Source organism: Serinus canaria, chromosome 3, assembly GCF_022539315.1.
Source record: "Serinus canaria isolate serCan28SL12 chromosome 3, serCan2020, whole genome shotgun sequence".
Classification (NCBI taxonomy): Eukaryota; Metazoa; Chordata; class Aves; order Passeriformes; family Fringillidae; genus Serinus; species Serinus canaria.
Genome location: NC_066316.1, coordinates 58,788,054 through 58,813,681, shown reverse-complemented (window position 1 = coordinate 58,813,681; position 25,628 = coordinate 58,788,054). Strand labels below are relative to the sequence as shown.

The 25,628-nt window shown below is 38.1% G+C and overlaps 1 protein-coding gene across 1 annotated transcript in view; it reads left to right on the top strand.

Moving 5' to 3' along the window:
• The first annotated feature begins 4,948 nt into the window (after nucleotides 1–4,948).
• The window catches only part of ENPP3 (ectonucleotide pyrophosphatase/phosphodiesterase 3), a 34,791-nt gene continuing 14,111 nt past the window's right edge, over nucleotides 4,949–25,628 (top strand). The window contains exons 1-14 of the mRNA XM_018919892.3: nucleotides 4,949–5,439; nucleotides 8,494–8,572; nucleotides 10,562–10,684; nucleotides 11,907–12,032; nucleotides 13,116–13,176; nucleotides 14,507–14,604; nucleotides 17,134–17,213; nucleotides 17,765–17,884; nucleotides 19,253–19,362; nucleotides 20,754–20,819; nucleotides 21,673–21,745; nucleotides 22,204–22,312; nucleotides 22,466–22,594; nucleotides 23,966–23,997. Coding sequence (XP_018775437.2) covers nucleotides 5,323–5,439; nucleotides 8,494–8,572; nucleotides 10,562–10,684; nucleotides 11,907–12,032; nucleotides 13,116–13,176; nucleotides 14,507–14,604; nucleotides 17,134–17,213; nucleotides 17,765–17,884; nucleotides 19,253–19,362; nucleotides 20,754–20,819; nucleotides 21,673–21,745; nucleotides 22,204–22,312; nucleotides 22,466–22,594; nucleotides 23,966–23,997 — 1,323 coding nt within the window. The 5' untranslated portion in view covers nucleotides 4,949–5,322. The remainder of the gene's footprint in view (nucleotides 5,440–8,493; nucleotides 8,573–10,561; nucleotides 10,685–11,906; nucleotides 12,033–13,115; nucleotides 13,177–14,506; nucleotides 14,605–17,133; nucleotides 17,214–17,764; nucleotides 17,885–19,252; nucleotides 19,363–20,753; nucleotides 20,820–21,672; nucleotides 21,746–22,203; nucleotides 22,313–22,465; nucleotides 22,595–23,965; nucleotides 23,998–25,628) is intronic.

Sequence of the window (25,628 nt, the reverse complement as noted above, 5' to 3'; positions counted from 1 at the left end):
GACCCAGTTCTTGTCCATTCTGGACAGACCACCTCAGATTTTATTAAAATGACAGTGCAAAGGGTAAGTGTCTACTCAAATTCCATGCCAAGCTCCTAATCCATTCCCACAATGACCCATAAGAGGACTAGTAACTGACCCCAAAAGGAGTTGTTTTACTCATCATAATGTCCTATTATTATTTTGTGGACCAGTCTATTTTTCTTACTTTTTTTCTACCTTACTGCTCTGTCACTCTCCTGGGCTAACAGCCATTCCTATCCAACCCTAATACCAACACACATACCTGTACCAACATACAATCTGTCTACCACTTTGTGCCTAATAGAACTTTACCTTGATTTTAAGTCCTCAGCCAGCATACATTCTAAACAGCACTTAGCATCCAAGCCTAAATCTAGCTGGTTGTATTTAGTAGACAGACTTGGTCAAATCCTAGTTAGGGTCCTGGTTCACAACTTGTCCCAAATATTATAGCAAATTTCAAATTTTAAAACTGAACCACTCAACCATGTAACAGCCTTGAATCCCCAAAGAGGTTCAAATGGTGATTTCTGTCCTGAATAAACATCTTGTCTTACCAGATCTCATTTTAACAAAGCTGAACTACCTATGACCCTACCATTGTGTAGAAGAGTAGTAGAACGAAGGCTCTTGGTCAGGCACAAGAAATTTGAAACATTATGTAGATGATCATGATTAGATTTATAGCTAATACAGTAGCTAAATATTACCAAAGCAGTATACAATATAAGCAGGTTATAATATATAAGCATACTATAACCAGCTTATATTATAACCAGCTAGAAATGTACAGGTTTACAGTCTGTGACCTTACAGAATGTACAGTGGCAAAGTGTCAGAGCACCTGTGGACCTGCTTTAGGATTTTATCTCTTTATCTGACTGGATTTTTCACCTGCCCAAAAGTGAGTGTTCCTCATCTTTAGGCTGGATGTACCCCTCAGGCATCTGTTCCAGGACAGGGGTATCTACCTGGAAGCTGTCTGCAGCCTGGGAGACCAGTTTGCCCAGTTGGTCCAGTCTCCAGCAGTATTTTAAACACTTTTGCAGGCTAATGTGTGCCAAAGTCAGTTGAAATCGTTACCCCTCCCTGTTTCTGAAATTCATCATCATGGGAACATCCTGACAGTTCCTCCTGGAATGCTCACTAGGCGTTCTTATCTTAGCACCATCCTCACTTGGTATTCTTATCTTAGGACAAATCATATTTCCCATCGGACACAATTGTAAAGGAAAGGGGTGTGTATGGGGAAGGGCACACTTGAGGACCTGACTAACTTATCTCAGTCACACTTGGCAGAGAATCTTGTTATTTTGATGGAGCTGGGGGCAATGGGTGCTGGGGCAGGTCAGGCCTAAGCAAAGCTCATCCTGCTTTGCCTAAGGGAGCCAAGTATCCAGGAGGAGAAATAATACAGCTGATTAACCCTAGAGTGACTGCACCTCTGCCAAGGCATGAACCACTATGAAACTCTGTACTGAGTAACAGAGCCACACACCTCACCAAACAAGGCAGAAGAGCAGCATTCTTAGGATGAAGTGACCCTCTTCACCCAGACAAAGAAAAAGCAATGCACTTTTCAAAATTACTGTAAATATCATATTACTTTAGCAAAACCACCTTCAACAAAATAACTATTTTATGCTTGCGGGTGACAAGAAACATTTATGGGAAAAATGGTTAAATTTTGAACTATTTTTTCCTGAGTGAGTGCCATTCACTTTAGAGGAGAGATGACAAATTAGTGTCATGGTGTGTAGAGACTGTCTAGTTCTTCATGGCCATGGAAGACTTGTGGCTTCTTAGCAGTGCAAATTGAAAGTATCCACAACACAGTGCTATTCAGAAATTACTCTTCCCATTTTCCTGACATGCTTGTCAACATGTAAATGGCAGAGATGTCCTGCCTGTGTTCTTTGAAAACTCCTTCCTGAAAATGTCAGATGAACTGAGGACTGCAGTGTAACTAGGTGGGAATGGGTTTTTTCATACCCTCACTCTGCGTTGGTGTAGTGTCAGTCTGTACACAGAACAGTCACTCAAAGTTATGATTTAATAATTGAGAGCAGAAAGGGTAATTATTTCCTTCTTTCTTGTTGTTTTGTCAGTCTTATGTATTGATCATATTGATTGTTTGTTTTTTTAATGTGAATTTTCTTTTGGTAGGGATGAAAATAAGTATTTTTAACATATGAGGCCCTTTATCTTAAAACAGAAAATGTGTGTTCTTGGTTAATATTTATCAAATTTCATAATCAGATTTTATTGGTGAGAAATATTCTGGAATGTTGTAATTCATCATGAGAACAATAAAGTATGTCAAGTTAGAGCAATGATTCGGTAAAAGTAGCAAAATCAGGTATATGAGATCACATCCTGTTCATTGTAGTTGTTGCTGAGCAGTGCTTAAACAGACTGAGAGCCTGCTCTCTGAGTAGCATGGGGTGCACAAGAGGCTGGGAGGGGACACAGCTGGGCATCAGACCCCAGCTGACCAAACAGATACTCCACACCATATGATGCTGTGCTCAGCAATAAAACTTCGGGGGGAAAAAGGAAGGCATAGGGAATGGTCAGAGTGATGGTGTCTGCCTTCCCAAGTAATGATGACTTGTGGTGGAACTCAGCCTTCCTGAAAGTGACCGCACACCTGCCTGCTGATGTGAAGTAGCCATGATGTGATTTTACTTTGCTTATGTGAGTGGCTTTGCTTTACCTATTCAACTGTCTTTGTCTCAACTCACAGGTTTTCTCATTTTTTTAGCTTTCCTGTTCTTCCCTGTTTCCCGCAACAGGGAACAGTGTGAATGGCTGTGTGGGGCTGAGCTGCCTGCTGAGATTAACCCACAAGTGTGCTTTTTGGCACCCAGTGTGGGGCCAGAGGGGTTGAAGATAACGACAGATTTGATAGGAATGCACTCCACTGGATTTACAGCTGTTATAGCTGTTTGAGCTAATTATTGGCAGGCTGCTGCTCTCACCAGAGGACCTGCTTGCTTTGCTCTATATTAGAATGGAGTGATTGTGATTGCCATAGGCTGTGGTGCTTATCATTTCTTTCCTGTGCCTAGGAACATTTTGATAACACCACTGGCCACTTGCCGGGCTGACAGATGACCTGGTCATTGCTGCTGTTCCTGTGCTGCTGTAGGCATGTTGCAACTATAGTCTGAACTCAGGTTCAGGTGAGCTCTGAATAACACCAGGCTGGAGCAGGTAAACCAAAGCGTCTGAGGCTGTTGATATGTCCATGTGGAGCAACTACACCCTGAATAATAGAATCATAGAATCATTTAGATTGGAAAAGTGCTAAGTCCACCAATAAATCATATTCCTAAGCATCACATGTACATGTCTTAAATACCTGCAAGGATGGTGACTCAGCCATGCCCCAGTACTTGACAATACTTTCGAGGAAGAAATTTTTCCTCAGAGCAGCCTAGGGTCTTTTCCTCTTGTCCTGTTACTTGTTACCTGGAAGAAGAGGCCCACCTGGCTACAATCTCCTTTCAGTAGTTGCAGAGAGTGATAAACTTCCTTCCTAAGCCTCCTTTTCTCCAGGTTAAACACCTCCCGCTCCCTCAGCCATTTCTTGTGAGACTTGTGTTCCAGACCCTTCCCAAGCTCCACTGCCCTTCTCTGGACATGCTCCAGCACCTCAGTGTCTTCCTTATAGTGAGGGGCCCAGAACTGGACACGGCACTGGAGGTGTGGCCTCACCAGTGCTGAGTTCAGGTGGAGGATCCCTGCCCCTCTCCTGCTGGCCATTCTATTGCTGATCCCAGCCAGGATGCCACTGGCCTTCTTGGCTACCTGGGCACATGCTGGCTCATATCCAGCTGCAGTCGACCAACACCCTAAGGTCCTCTTCTGCAGAGCAGTTTTCCAACCAGGGGAAAGTCTGCAGCCTGGGAGTAAGTCCATACCAGTATGGTAAGAGGAGGAGTTAATTAAGGAACCAACCTTGTAGCCTACTTCACCAGGGGCCCACGCGTGGAAATTGAAGTGGATACAATGTTTAAGTGTTGTAACTCATTGCTTTAGTTAGATGGTGTATTGGAAGCACTGTGGCAGAAGCCACATGAGCAGAGGGCAAGCCTCACAGCCTACAGGTTTTACCCAACCTGAATAGGTTTTGGCAAGCTGTAGCTCCTCACAACACACCTCCTGTCCTGAACAATCACCCCAAGAGATGGAACCCTGGTCATGGAAGAAGGGAACTCAATTAGCATTTTACATGGGTAAAATATCTCATAGAGTAAGAGAGTGATATCTGTCTGTAAATTAAAGGATGATGATATGTGTGTGTGTGTGTGTGTTTGTGTGTGAGATTAATGGGGATAGTCCTACTGGATAATGTAGGACGTAAGTATAATACAAATTGTATAGAATAAAGAAGTTACTAATTTGGGTTGCAGTGGAGTTAATTTTCTTCATACCAGCTTGTATAGATTCATGCTTTGGATTTTTTTAAAATATAATTATAAACGTTATAAATTTGATTATTATAAGTTGCAGCTCATGTGATGCTCAAATTTGGAATCAGATCAACATCTGAATAGTTACATATTCATCATAGTCCTAGTAGGCTTTGAAGGTACATTTTCATAACAGCCAATCCTTCCAGTAACCACCAAGTTGAAAAACAAATAGATTTTAAATTGTACTTAAACAAAACCTTTTTATTTTTTTATTGAATTTGATTTGGCTGTATACAATTTGCTTTTAATTAGCAAAGTTATAAGCGCTGAAAAAAAAACAGTGTAAAAAGGGGAAAGAAGTTGAGACAAAGATGGATTGAAACTAACAGGGAGAAATCCTCTGATGCTAAATAAGGAAAGCGATCTGAATATATAGGCGTGACACAGAACGCGAAATAAGAAACCGTTCCTTTCATACTGGTTTCGTATACTTAACACTTTCTTTGAGGATAAATTCTCTGGATGACAAGCTTTTAACCAAATAGTTGCGTACTTGAGTATTTTAGCATTTTATTGCTTAGCAACACTTAATTCTAATCTTCACTTAAGTGTTTGCCTAATGCTGTTCTTATCTTGAACACTCAGGTTCTCTGAACACAGATAAATGTTTTTCAGCCTTTGACCTTTCAGAATAGTTTTCCTGCTTGCTTTGGCTTCCTGCAAACCTAACACGGATGCAAAAGCTGAGATCTCATAAAAAGATCTATGAGCAAAGTACTAGAACTCTTGAAGAAAGAGTAGCCTCACACTCGCAGCTAACACAGCTGGGGGGGCTGAGGAAGGCAGGAGACGCAGACGAGTGGCAGATCTCGACAAAATGGAACTTGAAGATGACATAACCAAAGATCACAGAGGATATTCGGAAGAGATATCTTTAAAATCAGAAGAGTATGTGAAGAAAAAAACCGTCTTGAAATTCAAAATCATCTGTGCTGTAAGTAGGTGCTGCTCTTCAGGGCTGCCTCTTTTACAATTCTCAGTTCTGTAGGATTTTTTGAAGTTTCATTGTACCAGTATAATCATTTGTGATAGCTTAGTAACTGGTAGTTATAATTTTACTGCATGAGTGTGTCACTGAAACTGCACTAGCTTCACTGGCACATTTCTAAAGTTCTTCTAGTACTCATGAAGCAATTTTTTTGACTGTCAGTTTTTGTTGTACTTCATTGACCTGACAGTTCTTTTGCATAGTGAAGATATTGCTTCGATACTTTGTTTTAGATATTGTCTCAAAACAGATGTGTTTGTGGCCAAAGCAACCACACTTTCTTTTTGCTTACTTTTGTATCTTTATATTTGTCATTAACAAAACAGAACCTATAGTCAAGTCGTTGGCAAAAAACGACTTGGAAGCAAGGCATGGGAAAAGCCTAATGAAATGTTTTGTACAGTATTGTAAGTCCCACATCTCAAATATCGTGTCAACTCTTCACCTCTTCCCCGAGGCTTTGAGAGCATGCAGCTGCCTTGCAAACAATAAAGTATAGGCTTTTTGTTAAGTTTTTAAAATATTTCATGTATCTTCTGTTCATGACCACAATAGGAACAAGGATTAAGTATGTATATATGTTTGCACAAGCTCTTGCATTTCTAAATTGAAATTTAGAGAAAACTACAAATACTGATTTTAGAAAAACTGCAACTTAGTTTTGAAAACAGCCCTATAAAAAAAAGAGTCAAGCTACTATAGAACTTTTCAGTTCTATGTCATCAGCACAATTTCACATAGTGCAATTTCCTATTTAATGCTGCATTGTGCAAGGATTGCATAAAATATGAGGGAAATACTGGAAATTGTGAAAAAAGAAGATTAAATATCAGGCATATTTTTCCTAAAGTCATCAGTTAAAAATGAGTCATGAAAAAAAAATGTGGGAAAACTGCATAACTATAAAGTAAAGTAAATTATACCTTCAAGAGGTATTTAGAAGAGTGAAGTGAGAAATTTAAGTATCCTAAAAATTATTCATTCTTTCAGATGTACTAGTTTTCAAATGCCTGCTTATGCAAAACTCACAATCTACACATTGGAGGTGTAAATTGTTAATATTCTACACAATTTATGTTTTTTGCTAAATCTAATGCATGAAATACTTTTTTGGCAACTTCTTCCTGAAACTTTAGGCAGAGAATAGGAGTCACACTGTAAGTCCTTCAGCAAACAGAGCATATGCCCTAGAAACAACTTTTCTAAGAATAAGTAGTTGTAATTCTGAATTTAGTCACAGAAGTTAGCTGTGGAAAGCCTGAGGATTTGAATAGGTGCTCCAAAGTTATTTCACCTTAAGAATGAATGTCCCAAAATCAAGGGTGTTTGTGTAAAAGTTATAATAAATGCATCATCTTATTTGTTTACCTGATAGGAATTTTTGGGTCTTACTTCAGCTGTTTTATTACTTGAAGAAGTGGGAATGTTTGTTGCTGTAGTAGCTCTATTTTAATTTGTACTTCGGTTTAGTAGGATCTATTTATTTCAATTACAAATGTGAGTTTTAGTCAAAATGAAGGGTAAAACCACAGTGTCTTTGAGGTGAAAAGTACATGCCCTGGTGATTAGGCTTATCTGTGCTCAGTGAAACCCTTGGCAGTGTTATCCTCCCTTCCCAGAAAGAGTGCCTGCTGGTCTAGCCCATAAGAACACCTTAACACACTTATTCTCAGACCCTGCTGACTGGATGTAGAATTAAACTGCTGCCTTCACACCTGAGGTTTCTCTTCAAGGGACTTCAACATTTCTGCCAGTTTGGGTAATCTTTCCACACATCCTTACTCCATCTGTCTCCCTCATCCAATACCATCTTCTCTCACCAATACCATTTCCACTCCTTTTGAGGTATATCTGTACAAAAACCTGTGAGTAAGTAGCGGGAAGAAAGTAAAGTTGAGAAGGAAAAAATATGAAGTACCTATGGCATTGCTAGTGCTTGGTGTTGCCAGAGAAATAAATCAGTTGTACACCCATACCTGAGAACTGAGCAGCCCTCCCTGCTGCCACACTTCTGCCTAGCACCTGAAAGGCAGGACAGGCAGCAGCAAAGATAATGGATGCATGTGTAGTTGTTCTCAGTTTCTTAGAATTGCTGTAGTCTCAGATAAGAGGCTCCATTACAATCATACTGAGCTTGAGGAGTAATCCTCTCTCATTTCTACTTTATTTTTAACCTTAGTACTTCCAGGAATCGGCTGACTGATTCCTGAAAATGGAAGAAGACAAAAGAAAGCTCTGAGGCAAAAATGGGACATAAACTGGGCTGTTTCATGGTGATTTTTTCTGTGATATGAATTTTCTTTCCTGTGATTATCTTAGTGAAGAGGAAAGTGCATCTATCACAAAATACTCTGAGAAGGTTGCCGCTTTTCACTGCACCTTTCAGCCAGCATGAATTGTCATTTGTCTTTGGCCTGTTGAGCTTCGTGTCTATTGAGCTGATCGAGACTTCCTGAGCTCTTCCCCAGTCTCCCAAATGTTATGCTGCTTTCTGTTAAGGAGCTTCCTTGGGCTGTTAGTCTCCTTCCAATTTCCTCTAACCTTACTAATAAGGTGACTCATTATAAGAAACTGGCATGTGGGTGAAAATTTTACACTTGCAGCCTCAATCCAGCTAAATTTCTTAAGAAATCCTTGTGATCATATCAGGTAAATACAGAAGATAAATAAAAGTGATTGCCTTTATTTGTACAGGCGAAGCCTATGCAAAACGGATAAATACACTGATTACTTCCTACTTTCTTTTCTCCAGCAAAGTTTTTCCCAATTACAACATCAAAACTGGCCATAGGTTAAAAGTGCAGCATTAGGACCTCAGATTCTAAGGTTATAGCTGTTGTCCTCTCCTATCTTCAGGCTCAATTTTTTGATGAAGAACTGCAGTGAAATTATTAGTTCTTAAATCATGCATTCATAGAAATATTAATAAGAGTTAATTTCTAATAAACATAACAATTTATCACAGTTGTGAACGTTGCTTTCCCTGTGTCTGTGTGACAGGTTCTGCTGTGTGCTTTGGTGGTTGTATCCCTGGGATTAGGTTTAGGACTAGGACTCAACCGTGGAAACCAGGAGCAAGGTATGTTTATGATACTTTTAGCATAATTACCAATGATCTGGATCTGGCAAAGGCTTTCAGCAAAGGCTCTTTTGTACTGTAATGTAAAGGATCTGTGAAAAGTTACCACCTGTGAAAATAAGATTCTTGCAAAGTTCTTTTGGGTTCGATTGTATAAAATCAACAATACATTCAAGTACACATTGCGAGTGTGTACTTGAATGAGTACTTGAAAAACCTATCCTAAACCACCAAGTGCCTTGCTGAATCTTTCCAAATGTGTGAAACCCAATTCAGGGCACACTGGAAATTTTATTATGTTATCACTTCCAGAAAATTTGAGATATGTTATCCTATTATATATAATTATATATATAATTATTGCAATTATCCTATTATATATAATTATTACTTAAACAATAGTTCATGAAAGAAATATCATTGGATCATCTTCAGTATATTTGGCATAGTTCAGGAGGCTGATACTAAAACAGATTATGAATATTCTTTGAAACTTTGAGTTTCTGTAAAGCTACAATAAAAAGGGGGTAGTGGCTTGATTCAGTGGAGAGGTTTAGGAAGAAAAGTAATGTTTGATGTAAGGGGTCAGTCTAGGTGAGAACAAACAAATGCAGCACACTGTGAATTAAATAAAACACTTCCTTTAGAATCAAAACAATAGTAGTCCCTTCTGGAGGAGTTCAAGGAAGCACATCCTCATTGCACATTTCTCATTGCTAATCAACACACATTGTACTTGTTTTACGAGTAGCTCATCAAGTCTAAGACCCTTCTGAAGACTTTCAATAGCATGGGCCATAGGAAATAAGATGAAATGGAACCGTAATTAGGTTTTGATAATTTGAAAATTATTTTAACTCTGCATTGTCTCTACAAAGTGGAGTTCAGAGAATGTGGATACAAGGCTTGTCCATGTGGAGGCTGGTGTGGAGCTGCGAGTGAATTTTGGAGATTTAGGGTTTTCTTCAGGCATCCTCAGGAGACCCAGAGCTGTCCCTTCACCCTACTCAAAGGTGTCAGAGCTGTGCTGTGGAATACTTGTCTCAACTTTCAATGCCAGGCCTATCTTTTGGACCCTTTTCTTTGTTTTAATTAGAACAACCCAACCTACAGATTTTTAAGGGACATGATAATGATAAAGTAGCAGAGATATTGTCAGAGTCCTTAGTGCTCCAATAAGCTTTATGGATTGTGTCCAGATGGCTTTTGAATGTCTGCAGGAAAAGAGATTCCCCTGGGCTGTCCCCACCCTGCCCAGAGGCCAAGGGCCACTGCCCCTCTCCAAGCACTGACCCAGCAGCGATGTGTCCAGCTTGCCACAGCCTTGACCTGCCCAGCCATGAGTCCTGCTGAGCCAGTGCCACCCACGGGCCAACAGCCTGGCCTTGACCTGTCCCTGTTGTCACAGAAGTGCCCAGTGCCTGGTGTGGGGCTGCCGGTGTGCTGCCTCACCTGCTCTGCTCCAGGCTGGAGTGGTGGCATGGCTCCTGATTGCTGGTCCCTGCCTAGGTGCCCCTGGGGAGCCCCCATGGCTCTAGTACCCTGCCCTGAGGGAGCTTCTGTCCCGTGCAGGTCTATTACAGAGCATCCAGAGTGGGAATCACTCATCTTTTTTTTCTGTCAGACTGAGAAATGAACAGAGGAGATGCCAGTCTCGCCTTCCTCATGCTGGCAGCATGGGACACCCTGGCATTGCCTCCTGTGCCAGTGGTTCTGCAGAGATCTGTTGCAGAAACAGCCCTGCCCCAGGCTGCGGGCCAGCATGGTCCCAAAAGCTGTCAGACCTTCAGCTGCCAGAGGGATTCCTACAGCCTTGCTTCCACCGTGTTGGCCCATGTGCTGATGACCATATTGGAAAATGGCTGGGGAATCACATTTGGGAAATTATTCAGCACATCTCTCCCTGCAGCCCATATCCATGATCTGTTTAACTGACCTATGTGGGACAGGGTTATCTGAGCACTCAGCCTTGCTTCCTTCCCCCTACAGTCAGCTGCAGACACAAGTGCAGTGAGCCACACAGGAAAGATGTGCCTGGCTGCCAGTGTGACAGCGGCTGCAAGGAACGTCAGGACTGCTGCTGGGACTATGAGGACACCTGTGTGGAGCCAAGTAAGTTCCCCTCCAGGCAGTGCTCACTGGTGTCTATTTTATTTTGAATTTGTTTCTTCACATGACTGGAATAGAAAATGGGTAATTGTCATGTTTATGCAGATACACAGAAATCATGTCACATTTCCTAGGAAGGGAAATGTGACAAAAATCACAAAATCACAGAATAGTTAAGGTTGCAGTGGACCACTGGAGGTAATCTAGTTGAATCTCCCTGCTCAAGCAAGCTCCTAGAGCACACTCCTAAGGGTTGTGTCCAGGTGGCTTTTGAATGTCTCCAGGGAAGAAGATTCCACAACCTCTCTGAGCAACCTTTCCAGTGCTCTTCCACCCTCATAGTAAGGTTATTCTTCCTGTTCAGGTGGATGCAGCAGAGCCAAGCTGCCTCTGTGGGTGGCTAGAGAGCTGTAACTTGATGACCTGGCAGGACACAAAATCTTCCTGCATCTTCTCAAATCAGACCCCTGTATTTTTGTCCTTTATAGATAACCAAAGCACTTGCCATGCGTATTTCATGGCACATACAAGCTGAAGATGACCATGAGCAGGAATAATGGGTTATCTTTAAGCAGGGCCCTTGAAGCAGCCCTGTTGTGCTGGTACCTCTTGCACACACGAAAATAAGGAGGTGTTTCCCAGTCAGTTTTGCTCTCCAGCCTCATGCAGACCTCAGTGGGTGCCTGGGACTGGAGGAGTCCACTTGTCTTCCAGGGGACAGCCTGGTTCTGCATTGAGGCCAAGCTCCTCTCCAGTTACTCTCTCTCCTTTCCCAGCAGCTTCTCTGGTATTTCTTCATCCTTATTGCTTTTTCTGCCCACTTCAGCCCTTGCTTCTCTTTTTTTTTATTTTGCACTCTGCTGGAACTCATGTGCAAAAGCATGAAAACAATGTTTGCTTCTCTTTCTCCTCTGTAAAAGAAATATGATTTTTTTGTTTGTTTTGTTTGCGTTTTTCCCTAGATCTTTTTTTGAGGGAGGTGACTTTGGGGATACCTTCGTAAAATAAATGATTTTATGACTCTGTGTTACTATTCAATGGCCAAAGAAATTGGCTTTTTGCATTGAATGAAATTTTGAGTTTTCTTCTCAGAGCAAACTTCTAAAGCAACTCAAACTACATATAAATAACAATTTGTTTTTCTTTACCTGTTTGAAGGATTTCCATGCAAAAAAGTTCACATGAGGTGAACTGAATCATAGTTTTTTTTCCTTCCAATTTTCAGCCCGATCTTGGAAGTGCACTAATTTCCGTTGTGGTGAGACAAGAATACCTGGAAGTTACTGTTCTTGTTCTGATGACTGCTTGCAGAAAAAAGACTGCTGTGTGAATTACTACAGCATTTGCAAAGGTAAATCAAAATCAAAAAGTTTTACATATAAATTTTTGTATGAAATAGATGCGCAAACATTGAAAATATAAAAGTAGATAAATTTTTTTCTCAAAACCAGAGTCTGACTGGCATTTTGAAAAATTAATGTTTTGAGATGAAGCTTTTGATATTTTTCACTGTGAAAAACAATGTTTCTGCAGAACACTGTGAATTGTGTCATTCCTCAGATAGACAGAATGATTTGGATATTGCAGAGATACACCATGTGGAGGCTTTGGATTATTTCCTTTTTTTCTTTTTTTTTCCCCTTTTCCCCCCCACCCCGAAATAGATGGAGACAATCTGAAGTATATATTGTAGTAGTCATCTCTAATTTAAAATTTCCCATCCTTTTTATTACAAGTCTGGTTTTAGATTGGATTGCTTATGTTTTACTTATTTTTGAATATCTTTGTTCATGGATAATTGTTTCATACTGGCTCCAGCTAAACACATAAAGATTAGTGCAGGTACAATTCAGTTACAGGAATGACCCTTGAGGAGTATGATGGTGACATGGTATCTGTTATCAGAATTCCTTTGTGTTGTGGAAAGGGATAAATCTAAGGCAACTCCTGTAAAATTATAGTTGTTAACTAAATGCAGATTAAAGTTAAAATAAGTTAAACCCCTACATACAGAAAGAAAAGAAGTACTAAAGGGAGCCCTGGGCTTGTCTCTAAGTGTGTCAGTGGTACCCAGAAAAGGAAAAAGGAATAAGGAGCCCCATGTGGACAGGATAGAATTTGAATATTTTTGATTTAAAACGCAATAAAAGGCTAAGCTTTCATAGTGTTTTCTTCTTCATTTTGTTTCTTTGCTTTTCTGTGTAGCATATGTTCTTTGTTTTAGACTTACAGTTGTGAGCACTAGTCCTTTCAAGGTTTGAAAGAATTGGGTTGCACCAAACTGTTTCTAAAGTAAAGGTGTATTTAGATCTAGATTTCTGTTGAAGCAGAAAATATTACAGGAAGAGCTTCAAAAAGATCATCCAGGCAGCTGCTTTGTTTGGTGGTGGTGGTGGGGTTCAGTGCTAACTCAGTATTTTTTTTTTCCTTTTAGGTGAAACATCTTGGGTAGAAGAACCATGTGAGTCAGTTGAAACTCCTCAGTGTCCAGACGGGTAGGATAAAGGAATTTGTCTTATTAGCAAATAAAATCTTTGCAATGGTCAGAAATACTCCAGTATTCTGAAACAGGTTTTCATATTTATGGAGAGTAAGGTCCCTGTCCTGAGGAATATTCTGTAGAAATGGTTTGTGACTAGGAATGTTTGTTCTTTTTAAAATCTTTGTCATTCATTGATCATTTACAGTTTAGAGCAGAGTACAGAAGTTCAAATTCAGATTGAAATTCAGCAAAGACCTGGAAAACCTGTTAGAGTTATCTCAAGGTTCATTTATCACAAATTGTTCATAGTCCATTTTATGTTACCATATTGTATCTTTGACAACACAGATAAGTTACCTTATGCAGTCTGTAATAACAGATAGAATCTGTGATCTGTGATTTCAGTTCTTTAGGCAACAGTGTTATTCAGCGGATTTTTGCTCCAATAATTTGCAGATAGAAAGGTAGCTATGAAAAAAAGATAGCTATGAAGTAGCTGTATATCTACAAATGCTGAAAAAATATTGCTATTTGTGCAGGATTTCAGAATAGCAGGTAGAGGCTAGACAGAAACAACATTTAAAAGTTGTCCTTGAAGAAAGATGAATTAATTTCTGGTTCAGTTATGGTATTTGTGACAATATCCATTATTTTATTTTATTTTACAACCAACTTAGTTTAATTAAAACAGTAAGACCATTAGCATTGTGACTTCTTTGTGGTTCCTGCATGCACCTCCCAAAATAGGTATCAAAGTACACTTTTTAGGTTAACAAATAACTTACTGAGTTAACACAGTTTTGTAGGCTAAAGCTTGGAAAGTAGTGGAGAGGGGCTTTAAGTGCTGTGCACCACATTGAAGTATAGAGATCCATTTAATTTCAGATGCAAATCAGTAAGCTGTTTTATGCAGACTGTTTTTACACAAACTATTGATGCTAGTGTGCTTCTGTGTTTTGGAAAAAACACTGTTAATAAGAACAAACTGGGATAGTGATTACTGCCTGATGTCAATATGTAACTTTTAATAAATATTATGACTGAAATTATCACTTGTATTTTATTCCTCCTCTGGTTTCTTACCAGAAGGATTATTATTATTATTATTATTATTATTATTTTATTATTATTATTATTATTATTATTATTATTATTATTATTATTATTATTATTTGCTCTCAATATTGAACTATTTCTTTATCTCATGCTGTGTTATTCATTCTGGGATGCATATGAATACTCTAGATCCTTCTTATAAAAACTGAATTTATATTGTTAGAAATCTTTATAAGTCATCAACTCTCCAAACTTCTTTATGATGATAAATTTATATTTTCTTGTAGATTTTCTCTCCCACCACTTATCATTTTTTCAATGGATGGGTTTAGAGCAGAATATTTGGAAACATGGAGTTCTTTGCTGCCAAATATTGAAAAACTCAGTAAGTTATCAAGGGTCCTTTGACTGTTTTTTTTCAAAGTCTGCATGCAACCTCTCTGGTACCTTTTGCTGCTGTCATGCATGTGTTGCTCATCAGTAAAAAAATCACAAACCAGGCCTTTCTCATCACTTGTATTTTTCATTATTATATTATATTCTGCCTTGCTTCTTGTGTTTGCTGTGCAAACATGACTTTTTTTTAGCAAGGCCTCTAATATTGGTCAGCAGCTTTTTATTAAATACACAGTTTGAAATATACTTTAAAATACTTCTTAAAACTGAGAAAAAATTCCAGATAAGCCTTCCCTGCACTCTCAGTACTGCAATTAAAAAAAAAAAAAAAAGTAGCTGAATAGCTAAATAGCTGATAAGGAGTGGAACATTGAAGTATAATGCATTGAGTTATGGGGATTTTTTTTTTTTCAAGTCAGATATTTTAAGTATGTTGACATTATTCCAGTAAGGCTCAAGTAACCATTTTCCAGCATTTCTGAATATTGTGAGGAACAGTAAGTTGAAGATCTTTTGCTTGTGCTTTAAAGTGCTCTGAAAAGTGAGAACGTTAGTGAGTGCATATTTGGTTAAAAATTCCTGAATATTTTAGAACTCAGATTCCCAGAGACAAAATGTCTCCATATTTAGTAATTTCTTAGCAGCGATAGTCTAAGTTGACAGTATTTATATCAGTCCTGAGTAGCTTACATTATGTTTCTATTGTGCTCCTTTGAAAATTTCACATGCATGTTATGAAGTACTACATTTTATGGAATAGTTAACAATCTTGTTTGAGGACAATGAGAGTATCCAGAAACCTGAGCTTGAACTAATGTGCAAACCTGACTCCTCTGGCTAATTGTTTATCCTGTGACATTATTCTGACTGGAAGGAACTTGAATCAGTGAAGGAGTCATGAGTGCTGAAGTCAGTAGTCAATTCCAGTCTTTTGAAACAAGGTGAAAAGGGAATGCCAAACTGGCAAAAGGAACGAATACCATTCTGTGTCTATGTACCCAAGAAATTCTTTGAAACAAGAACCAATCTCATTCAGCATTGCTCATATTTGTGGTCAACTTGAGCAATTGTTTATGCACACTCATGCTTATATTTCTCAGAAATCTACAGGAAAGGGAAATTTCTTTCTTTACAGAAGAAAAAATAAAATGTTGATTGGTAGAATGAAATCTTTCCTCTCTATTAACTCCTTTAACCTAGAACTTTCAGAAAAGGTAATCAAGCTTATAGAATAAGTACACTACGAATATAGAACCTTCATTGTGCAAGAGAAATCCATAGAAAATTTTGCCCATTTTCTCATAACTTTCAATTATTCAATTATTCAGCTGTTCTTCAAACACTCTTTTTTAACCCTTTTTTTTCTTCTGTATCACATTCTGTATCACAGTTTTGTTGGAAAAATTCACATTTTCATTGTTTTGATTGCTTAGTTAAAAACAGGTTCTGTTCTTTGGCTGAAATGCTCTACATCAATGAAAAAAGTGTGTTTGAGCATGAATGAAATAATCATCTGCTTACAGCTTAATACAGAACTTTGTCTATGTGAGTGAAATGTAAAAACATTTTTAAGGCATCTCCAAGTCTTCACATATTTGTTTTGTGGGTAAATAAATTGAATCTTACAGTGGATTTAGACATTACAGATGTTTGTGTGCTGAGAACCTTTGATTGATGAAAAATAATGCAATGTTTGGAGATACAGGTAGGACACCTGGGGTGGGATTCACTCCAGGTCAGAACACTTGCATTTAGACATATTCTTGGAGATGTCTGCATGTGAGATGATGATATGCTCATTGAAGTCAGTGCCTTTTTGTTTGGTGTAGTCTGCACAGCACAGTGCAAGAGCCTCAAGGAAAAGTCAGCTCAATGAACAGACAGAGGGTGCCATGGGACAAGTTGTTGCCCTAATCTGTGTTTTTGGTATACTTCAGAGCGCCATGGCCTTCAGCAGCTGTGTCAGGAGAACACAGATCTCAGATCTCGAAGGTGATTTGCATCAAAACTGTCAACTTTCATACAGATATCTTGGACATCAGAGGGCTTCCCAAATGGCACTTGACTACAGTGCTTAAGCAACTGAGTCCTTCCCTGCTTGTCACCAATCAGCTCTGCGGGGTATCTTTTTTGGTCTGACCTCAGGCTTCAGTCTCATTGCATAAGCATGCATAGCTAGGGCGTTCTGGATCTCAGAAGTATCTGAGAAATTTATTTGGATTGGCAGGCGAAAGGATGCAGGAGGAGCATCTGAAGGCCGGACAGGATCATTAAAGACTTCTCAAAGGACTGTAGGCATCTAGGCTTCAGGCAACTGAATTGGGCATCCAGGTCCACTGACTGCCATGGGACAGTAGGCTTAACTCACAAGGAGACACCAGGATTGTATGAGTCTTGTTTTGGAGTGACATTCTTCTATCTAAAGCTTCAGTAACTGATAGTTGTGATTTTTGTTTGTTTTTAAGACTGTTTGTTTTCAATTTAAGAAAATGTATATTAATACCCTGATCTGTTGCAGAAACATGTGGCACACATTCAAAATACATGAGAGCTGTTTACCCCACAAAAACCTTTCCAAACCACTATACTATTGTCACAGTAAGTGAGAATTTTTGGTTTTCCTTTTCATTATCTGGATAACACAGAATGGATTTTGTGTGCCTGTCTTTTTGTGGGACACGGGAACTCATGCTGTAGATATCATAGAGAGATAGAGATGTTGAGATGGTACATACAGCCATGATCTATGTGGCTATACATCCTGCCCTGGCCTGTGAGCTGGTTATTCCTGATCCTTGTCAGTTTAATTGGATATGGGTGAGCATGGGTGAGGACACAGCCTTTTGATGATAGCGTTTGTTAGGGTGGGTTTGGCACCTGACATGCAGCCACATGACATGCAGGGTTCTTAATCTATAGCACATCGTGTTTTAATTGGGCTGGGAAGGAAATATGGGAAAGGGAATTTGATGGGCACGCTGAATTCCTTGGCAGGAAGACGATCCGTGTGAATTCGGAAAGCGTTCTGCTTCTAAGATAAAAAATTTATTTAAAATTTGCAACACTGTAGCAGTGTGCATTGAAACATAGTTTAGGGTCCATTTGATTTCAGGACTAAACATTTTATTTTGTGTATTCTTGTTTTACAGGGATTGTATCCAGAATCTCATGGTATCATTGATAACAACATGTATGATGTAAACTTGAATGCACATTTCTCAATTTCAGGGGAGGAGAAATTCAAACCTGCATGGTGGAAAGGGCAACCAGTAGGTTTGTTTGTCATACAGCGTCTATGTCCAGGGTGGTTTGTGTCTAATCATGAAACAAAACAAAAAGGGAATAAAATAAAAAACTGTGCAATATATTTGCAGAAAGTACTAGATAACCTGTAGGCTTCATATTATAGGCTGCCTACAAAATAGTTTGCTTGTTATGAAAAGTAAAAGAACTCTTAAAATGTTAATTCTGAGACTTAAAATTTTCACTCAATGTGGCAGTTAGTAAAAAAAAAAAATCTGAAATATTTTATCTAGTACTGGAATGGGCTTCTTGACGCAGGCAGCCACAGTAAATTTTCTGTATGATTTGATTTTGAGGTATTTCTTTTTGCTTGTCTTTTGATGACTTGCTGCAAAATGAAATTGGTTTCCAAATTACATCTATTTACACATATCTATTTGCAAATGTCCAGGCATTTAAAAGCAAGGAAGGGAGTAGCAAAGAGCTTAATTTCTGAAAAAAATGTCAATTGTATATAACATATAACACATTTCATAACAACCCTGAATTGTACCTATGGTTAAGATTAATATTAATAATTTCTTAGTAATATTAAGCTCTAAAAAACTCTAAATATATGCAATATGTAGTATCCTTGCTTAATATACATTTATATATGTGTGTCTGTGTCTGTGTGGTAATGTTTATAATATACTCAAATACCCAGATTTTGGTGCTGTTTTTTTTCCTGTAGGATTCTGTCAGGTTTGTAACACAACAAGAGCTGCACTTTTTAGGATTAATATAAATATGCCTGCTTATAAAGAAGTCATACAATTAGAATCTATATCTGAAAAAGAGATATAAAACAAAATGAAACTAATATAACAGAATATTTTAGTTGGAATGGACTTACAGTTATCATCTAGTCCAGCTGTCTGACCAACTCTGGGCTGCCCAAACATTAGATCACATTTTTAAGGGTGTTGTCCAAATGCCTCATAAACACTGACAGGCATAGAGCAGCAACAACCTCATTAGGAAGCCTGTTTCTGTGTTGTATGTGTAATAAAATGTTTTCTAATGCCAAGTCTGAATACCCCTAAGGCAGCTTCTTCCATCTTCATTTTCCTTGCTACAGGAAAAGGGATCACTGGCCACTGGCATTTATGGAAATAACTATGTGTTTTTTTCTATGCTGAGACTATCCAGGAAGTTACAACATCATGGTTTCCATGCCACTAGTTTTTCTTCAGAATGTGCATGTAGGGAACAAAACTTCATATCAGATATGGTTATTAGGTAATTGTGAAAGGGGAAGGAAAAATGCATACTTGCAGCACATATTTCTACTTTTGTGATCTGAAGTCCTCCAGTGTTGACAAAAAATAATTTGTTTGTATCTTTACCCAAAGGTCTGGCTGACAGCAATGTCCCAAAATTTGAAAGCAGGCACCTTCTTTTGGCCAGGCTCTGATGTTCCAATTGGGGGAACATACCCCACCCTGTACAAGATATACAACGGGTAAGATCTGACACAGCTTGTACTAAATTCCTGCAGATTACTCCAAAAATCCAAAACTGCTGTTTGACAGTTGAAAGAAATTAAATACAAGATTTTTAAACAAGTCTGACAGATAAGTGCCATGTCATGTTATCCTGCTTATGCCATGGAATGATCAAAAACACTTGAAAATTTCAGAACCATTCAGGGGTTTCACAATGAGAAAGTCAAAAGGTACTGTATAGTCTGCTCTCCTAGACAGTTTAGGAGTATTAGCCAAATGCAAAACACTAGGAGAGCATCCTGGAAATGATTAGTAGACACTGCTAAGCTGCACCAATGATTGTCATATTTCCATGCATAAAATCAACATATATTATATATGTTTTAGCACTCTAAAAATATTTGCACTTGAGAATAAGCTTACTGATAACCTCTACCCTAAGACAACAAACACAAATTAGGAAGCCATGGCAAGAGGCTACAGTAGACAGAAATTATTGGAGAGAGACTGCTGGATAGGGAAGCAATTGAAAGAAGAGGGGCTCTAAATTTCCTCTGGTCTTGCTTGCATGTTTGATAATGTACACACTCCTGTTGAATCATAGTTCTTGTATGGTTTTTTCTAGTTCATTCAAAGGTTGCACATGTGAAGTACCAATTGCCTTCATAGTTTGTGGCATTATTTTTGTTGGGTTTTTTTGTTGTTGTTTGTTGTTTTTGTTGTTTGTTTGCTTTGCTATGGAAGACATTGGCATTAGTAAATTATTTCTAGATTTTGATGATTGTGATGATTACAGTATACTTAGAAAGATAATCTAAAGCAAGCATAGAACCATAAGTCTCTATAGATAGCAGAATTTGCAGTGATGTGTAGGCTTGGTACTCAGAAAACATCTAAGTACTGTGAGTAACTAACATACAGCTTGTGTATGACTTTGAGGGAAAGCAGAGATATTTAATGGGTGAATTCTCTCATAGGAAACAAAGCATGATCTCACAAAGACTTTGATGGCAATATTACTTACTTTTAAAATATGAAAGTCCAAGGCTTATACATGCTGGAAAGAATAAAAATTATTCTACCTTCTATTTCAGGTTTATTTCCCCAACTTAAAATACCTTTTTTTGGCATGTATTTTTAAATATATGAGTAGTCCCACCAAAACAGGCTTGTGTTTGCAAAATCAGGGTCGTTCTAATTTACCACTTAAAGTGACTTACATTAAATTAAAAATGAGAGAAGTAAAGTTAATTGCTATACTTTGTTAAAATGCATCATTCTTAGTTCCAGATCTGTGACTTTGATAAATGAGTAGAGTATGGACACTTTCTCTGTATCTAGGAAATAGAAGTGCTAGTCAGAAAGCCTTGTTAAATCATTTTTTAAAATTAATTTTTTTTCTTTTCAGTTCAATTCCATATGAAGAGAGAGTTTCAGGAATACTGAAGTGGTTGGATAATGCCCAACCTGAGAGGTAACGCCTTGTAATATCTACCTGCTTTGTGAGACTATAGCTTAGAAAAGTTTCAATGCTTAGCAATTGAAATTTATGTTGATGTTTGTGAAACATGGAATCTTCCTCACCATTTTAAATTATTATTTGCTGAACTTAAGCCTGTTATCATAGCTGTGATAAGACTGGAGGTACAAAAGATTAAAAAGGGAACATATATCTGAACAGGATGTACGAGTTTTATTTGATTGTTCTGTCTTTTTTCTTGGTGCATGTCCTGTAGGAAACATTGATTCAGTTTCTAGTCTAAGTGTGTGGATGAAAGATTTTATATGAAGGCTAATGCCCAAGAAAGGTTAAATACATGAAAGTAATTGCAGTAAGAAATTCAGGATGAAAAGTAAATGTCAGTGTTGATCATGGTGTTAACTTTGTGACGTGTAAAGAAATGAAATATTTTATATGGCAATTTGCTAATAAAATCCTAATGTATTTGCAGTTAGGAGATGCTCTCTAGAGTCTCACTGCTTAGTCAGGAAGAACTCTTTCAGATGGTAGTTCCATTTACATCTCAAAAAAGATTGGTTGCTCTGGTGTCTGAGTGAAATCTGTCAGAGTGACTTCTGATTACCTGTTAAAGACACTGGATATTGTTTCTGAAACTTCAAAGAGCCCATGTTGATTAATTACAAAAATCAGAGGAAGTTGGATGATTATATTTTCTATATGGACTGTTTTCAAGGTTTAAAGAGGTTATTCGTAATTCCTTTAAAAATGTCATTTAATATTGTTTTTTTTCCAAATCAAAGTGTTCTCTTTAGGTGGGGCCTCTAAATTCTCATAATGTTCCATTCTTATTTATTTCTAACTCAAGGCCTGATATCTACACTTTATACATTGAAGAACCAGATTCTTCTGGACATTCATTTGGACCAGTTAGTGCTGGTGTAAGTAGTTTCTATATTTTTCTTATGCTTAATTGCACTAAAAATGGTACTGTAGTATGAACTTAACCAATTTATAGACCTGTAAAGGATAGTAGATGAAAAATTGCCATGACTGTTAGGTGACTTTTTGTTAAGAACTTTTGCTTGTGGTTGAGCCTAATGATATGCTTCCCATACTGTGTGTGAATCAAAAGAACCATTAACCAAACAAACTGGCAGAAAATAATTTCAGATCATACTAATAGAAAAAAATATTAATATTTATATTTAAACTGAACTTTAATTATATTACTATGTGATATTTAGAAGCATGGCCTGGCAAATCCTCAGAGCTCTCTTTTACACTGTACTTCAATGTTTGCTAATTTGTAACCCAAAAGTATTGCATTTTTACTTGCATGAAGGCAGAAAGTTCAGCCTTTAAGGATCTTTGATGTAATCTGTGGTTTATCTCACAGGTAATCAAAGCCTTACAGGCAGCAGATAAAGCAGTGGAGATGCTCATGGATGGACTTAAACAAAGAAACCTGCACAAGTGTGTAAACCTCATTGTTTTAGCTGATCATGGTAATGTATATACTTCTTTTTTCAAGTTAACTTTACTGAGTCACTGTTTTCTTCCTGTGTGAAATATGTGGCCTTAGTAGTGTTAATCCATTTTATAAATCACTTCATCTTCCTTGCCATACGAAAGAGAACTGTTTCTATGTTTCCCTTTAGGGATGGAGAAGACCTTCTGCAAGAAGTTAGAATATATGACTAATTACTTCAAAGAGGTGGATTTCTACCTGTATGCTGGGCCTGCAGCTCGCATTCGAGCAAAGAATGTTCCAAAAGACTATTTTACCTGTAAGTCTGGACCAATCCTGGGATTGAGCAGTCAATGTAGCAAGAAATAAACAAGCAAACAAAAAAACAAATAAGGAAATGTATAATCAGTAGTAATCAGCAGTGTGAGCAGCTTTCTGTTTCCCTTAACTTGGCTTCAACATCCATGGAAGTTGTTTGGGATATTTTTTTTGAAGAATGACCACTTTCGATGAATTAGAAGGTTAGAAAAGATTGTTGCAGACACTAATTTGTATTTTCTTGACATGGAAAGATGAAGTAAAGGTAGTTTGGGTTTTTTTAACTGGAATTCGGGTCTTTCATAAGTGCATTGCTCTTCACAGATTTCTTGTGCAACATTGGCAGAGTCAGTCTTTTTGAAGTAATGAATATTTCTGTGTGTACAAAGTTACAGAGTCTGAACCTTAGCACAGTGGAATCTAAGCCTTGGTTAAGACATTTAGCTAGTGTCTCAAAAGAACAGAAAATTGAAACTATTTGAGCTAACTCTGACTTGAAATAGATACCATGCTATCAGACTGGAAAAAAATCCCAGAACTTTCTGTATTAGGGAAAACAATGGAGATAAAATCATGGAAATGCTCTACCTATTGACTTCAAAGAATTTGTGAAGTATTGTAAAACGGATAGTTATTGCAGGTTGCAAATGAGAGCTGGGATCCCATTGTATTTTTTATTCATATTTTATAATTGTACTTATATTTGAAGGCACAATATTTATATGACATAAAGCAGACTTTCATTGGTTTAAGTCATACATAGGCAGCTGAGGAAAGAATACTAATGTTTTTTTCTGTGTCTCAATCTCAATAAAATTGTTGACTCATTTCCTCTAATAGTCTTAGGTTTTCTGTAGGAATTTTTCTTCCATGAAGTGCTCAGATTTACTTTTTAAGAAAGTTAATCTCAAATGGTTAAACTAGTCTTTCAAAATGTGCAAGGTGAAAATACCAAGATAGACTGAAATTTCCTGTGTGACTGTTGCTGGAAGCAAAATAGAAGACAAGTTCTCCAGGTCCTGTTCAATGTGAAAAAGGTTATACTTCAAACAGGGGCAGATAAGAGAAAAAACCTTGGGTCTGGTAATCTGTCATCTTTAGGTGTAGGCAGTCATCAGCATGGCAGTTTGGAACAGTCTGTCCTGATGTACCCAAAGTTCTAGTGTTCTAGTTACTTCCACAGGCACACTTGCAGGTAATTACCATTGGAAACATAACATTGCTGCCTGTGGAAGGTGATAGCTGCCACTACCTTCACAAGCTAATAAAGAAAACCAACTTTATAGACAAAAAAGCATATTTGAGTTTTTCTCATGAGGCTTTATCCTTCAGCCATTCAAATGTACATTAATTCATCTTTTCTTTTTAACAGTTGACTCGGAAGGAATCGTTAAAAACCTCACAGTGAGTAAATATTCTCATAACTTTTACTCATAGCTATTCTTAATAAGAATCTGAGGAAAAAAACACAGTTTGTAAAGAAAAAGAGACTATGGTGCTAGTTTAAGTAGTGTACTGACTTCACTCTACCTTGGGAGGCAGTTCTGGAAGTTGTTCAAAGATGATGCACAAAGGTTTGCCATAGGAGACCTCTGTTCAGGGAAAATTGTTCTGTACTTCACTTTGAAAGAGAAGAGGATGAGTTCAAGGGCAGAAAATTTGGTATATCTTCATGATAGAAGAGAATACAGCACAGACATGCTTTAGACAATAGGCATCTCTTAGCACTGGAACACAAGTGCTGCACTCAGGCTAGGCTAAAGTAACTTTTCCACACAAGAGATAATGACATTGCAGAGTACATTGCCACAAAATGTTATAGAGGCTGGAAATATAAGTAGGAGGGGGGGATTTTAGACACATTAATGCAGGACAGCACTGTAAGGGCTTTTAGATCTGATCCACAAGGAACATCTGACTTGACTTAAAAAGTCCCTGAAGCCTAGAAGAAACTAAGCAGGTATGAGAAAGAAACTTCATTCAATACTTGGCTTGTTCTTACACACTTTCTCTAAGTGTCTGATTCTAGGAATTTTGGAGATCTGATTTTAAACAGAGTACTAGGCCAGATGGGCCTTTGGCATCAGGCAGTATGACTGTCTTAGGATCTTTTGACATATCACTGAAATAATTGCAGTGCTTTTACATATCCTGCACCACAAAAGGGTTCTGTACTGGTAGTTCTGCCTGGAACTGAGCCATGCTGAATGGATCTAGCACCTGAGGGCAGGTCCAAGCTTGCCTGTCTCCCATATGGACACACTTTGGCAACTGAGTTCTGAAGGATACAAATAAAGAAGTGCAGAACAGAGTGCAAACCAAAGGAAGACCAAACTTATTTCTTTTACTAAAGGGCAATGTGACAGTGCATGGTGCTTTCCTCTTTCCTTATATTTTTTAGACAGATAACTCAGTCTCTGTCACTTTTTTGTAGTGTTCAGGATACACATGTGGGATGAATGTGCTGGCCAAACTCAAAAAATTGTAGGACAGTTGTCTTTCTGTATTTCTTTCCTTTTACAATTTACACTGAGTTAAACATTTAAACTGCTTGCTCTCAGTGTGCTGTCCTAAATTCCCCTTATTTTCTCCATTGCCAGTTTGTTTTCTATTCTGTGACTTGTCCTGTGCTAAGCAGTAGCCAGGGGTTGTGGTACATTTATAAAAATGCTCTCAGTTTGGCAAAATCCTGGGCTCCCAAATGGATATGTTTCCGATAAATCTCCACTAGAGGTCTCCCGTTAACCTGTTGAACTTGCGGGAGTAGGCTCAATGGCTGGGAATAGCTGAAGGAGCTTTCTCTGTGCTACATCCCCCGCCTCGCTCTTTGATGCGGAGTCTGTCGAATCAAAGAGCATTGCTATGAGGGGAATATCACAATCTGCATGTTCTTAACTTCGGTTGAAACTGCTACTGCTAATAGTTACAGAGATGTGACATCTTGTGCCTTATGGGAATGGTCTGGTACCAGGACGTGCCCTCTTTCCTTTCCTCTTCATAAATGGTTGGTGTATTTTGTCCCTGTCAAGTTATTA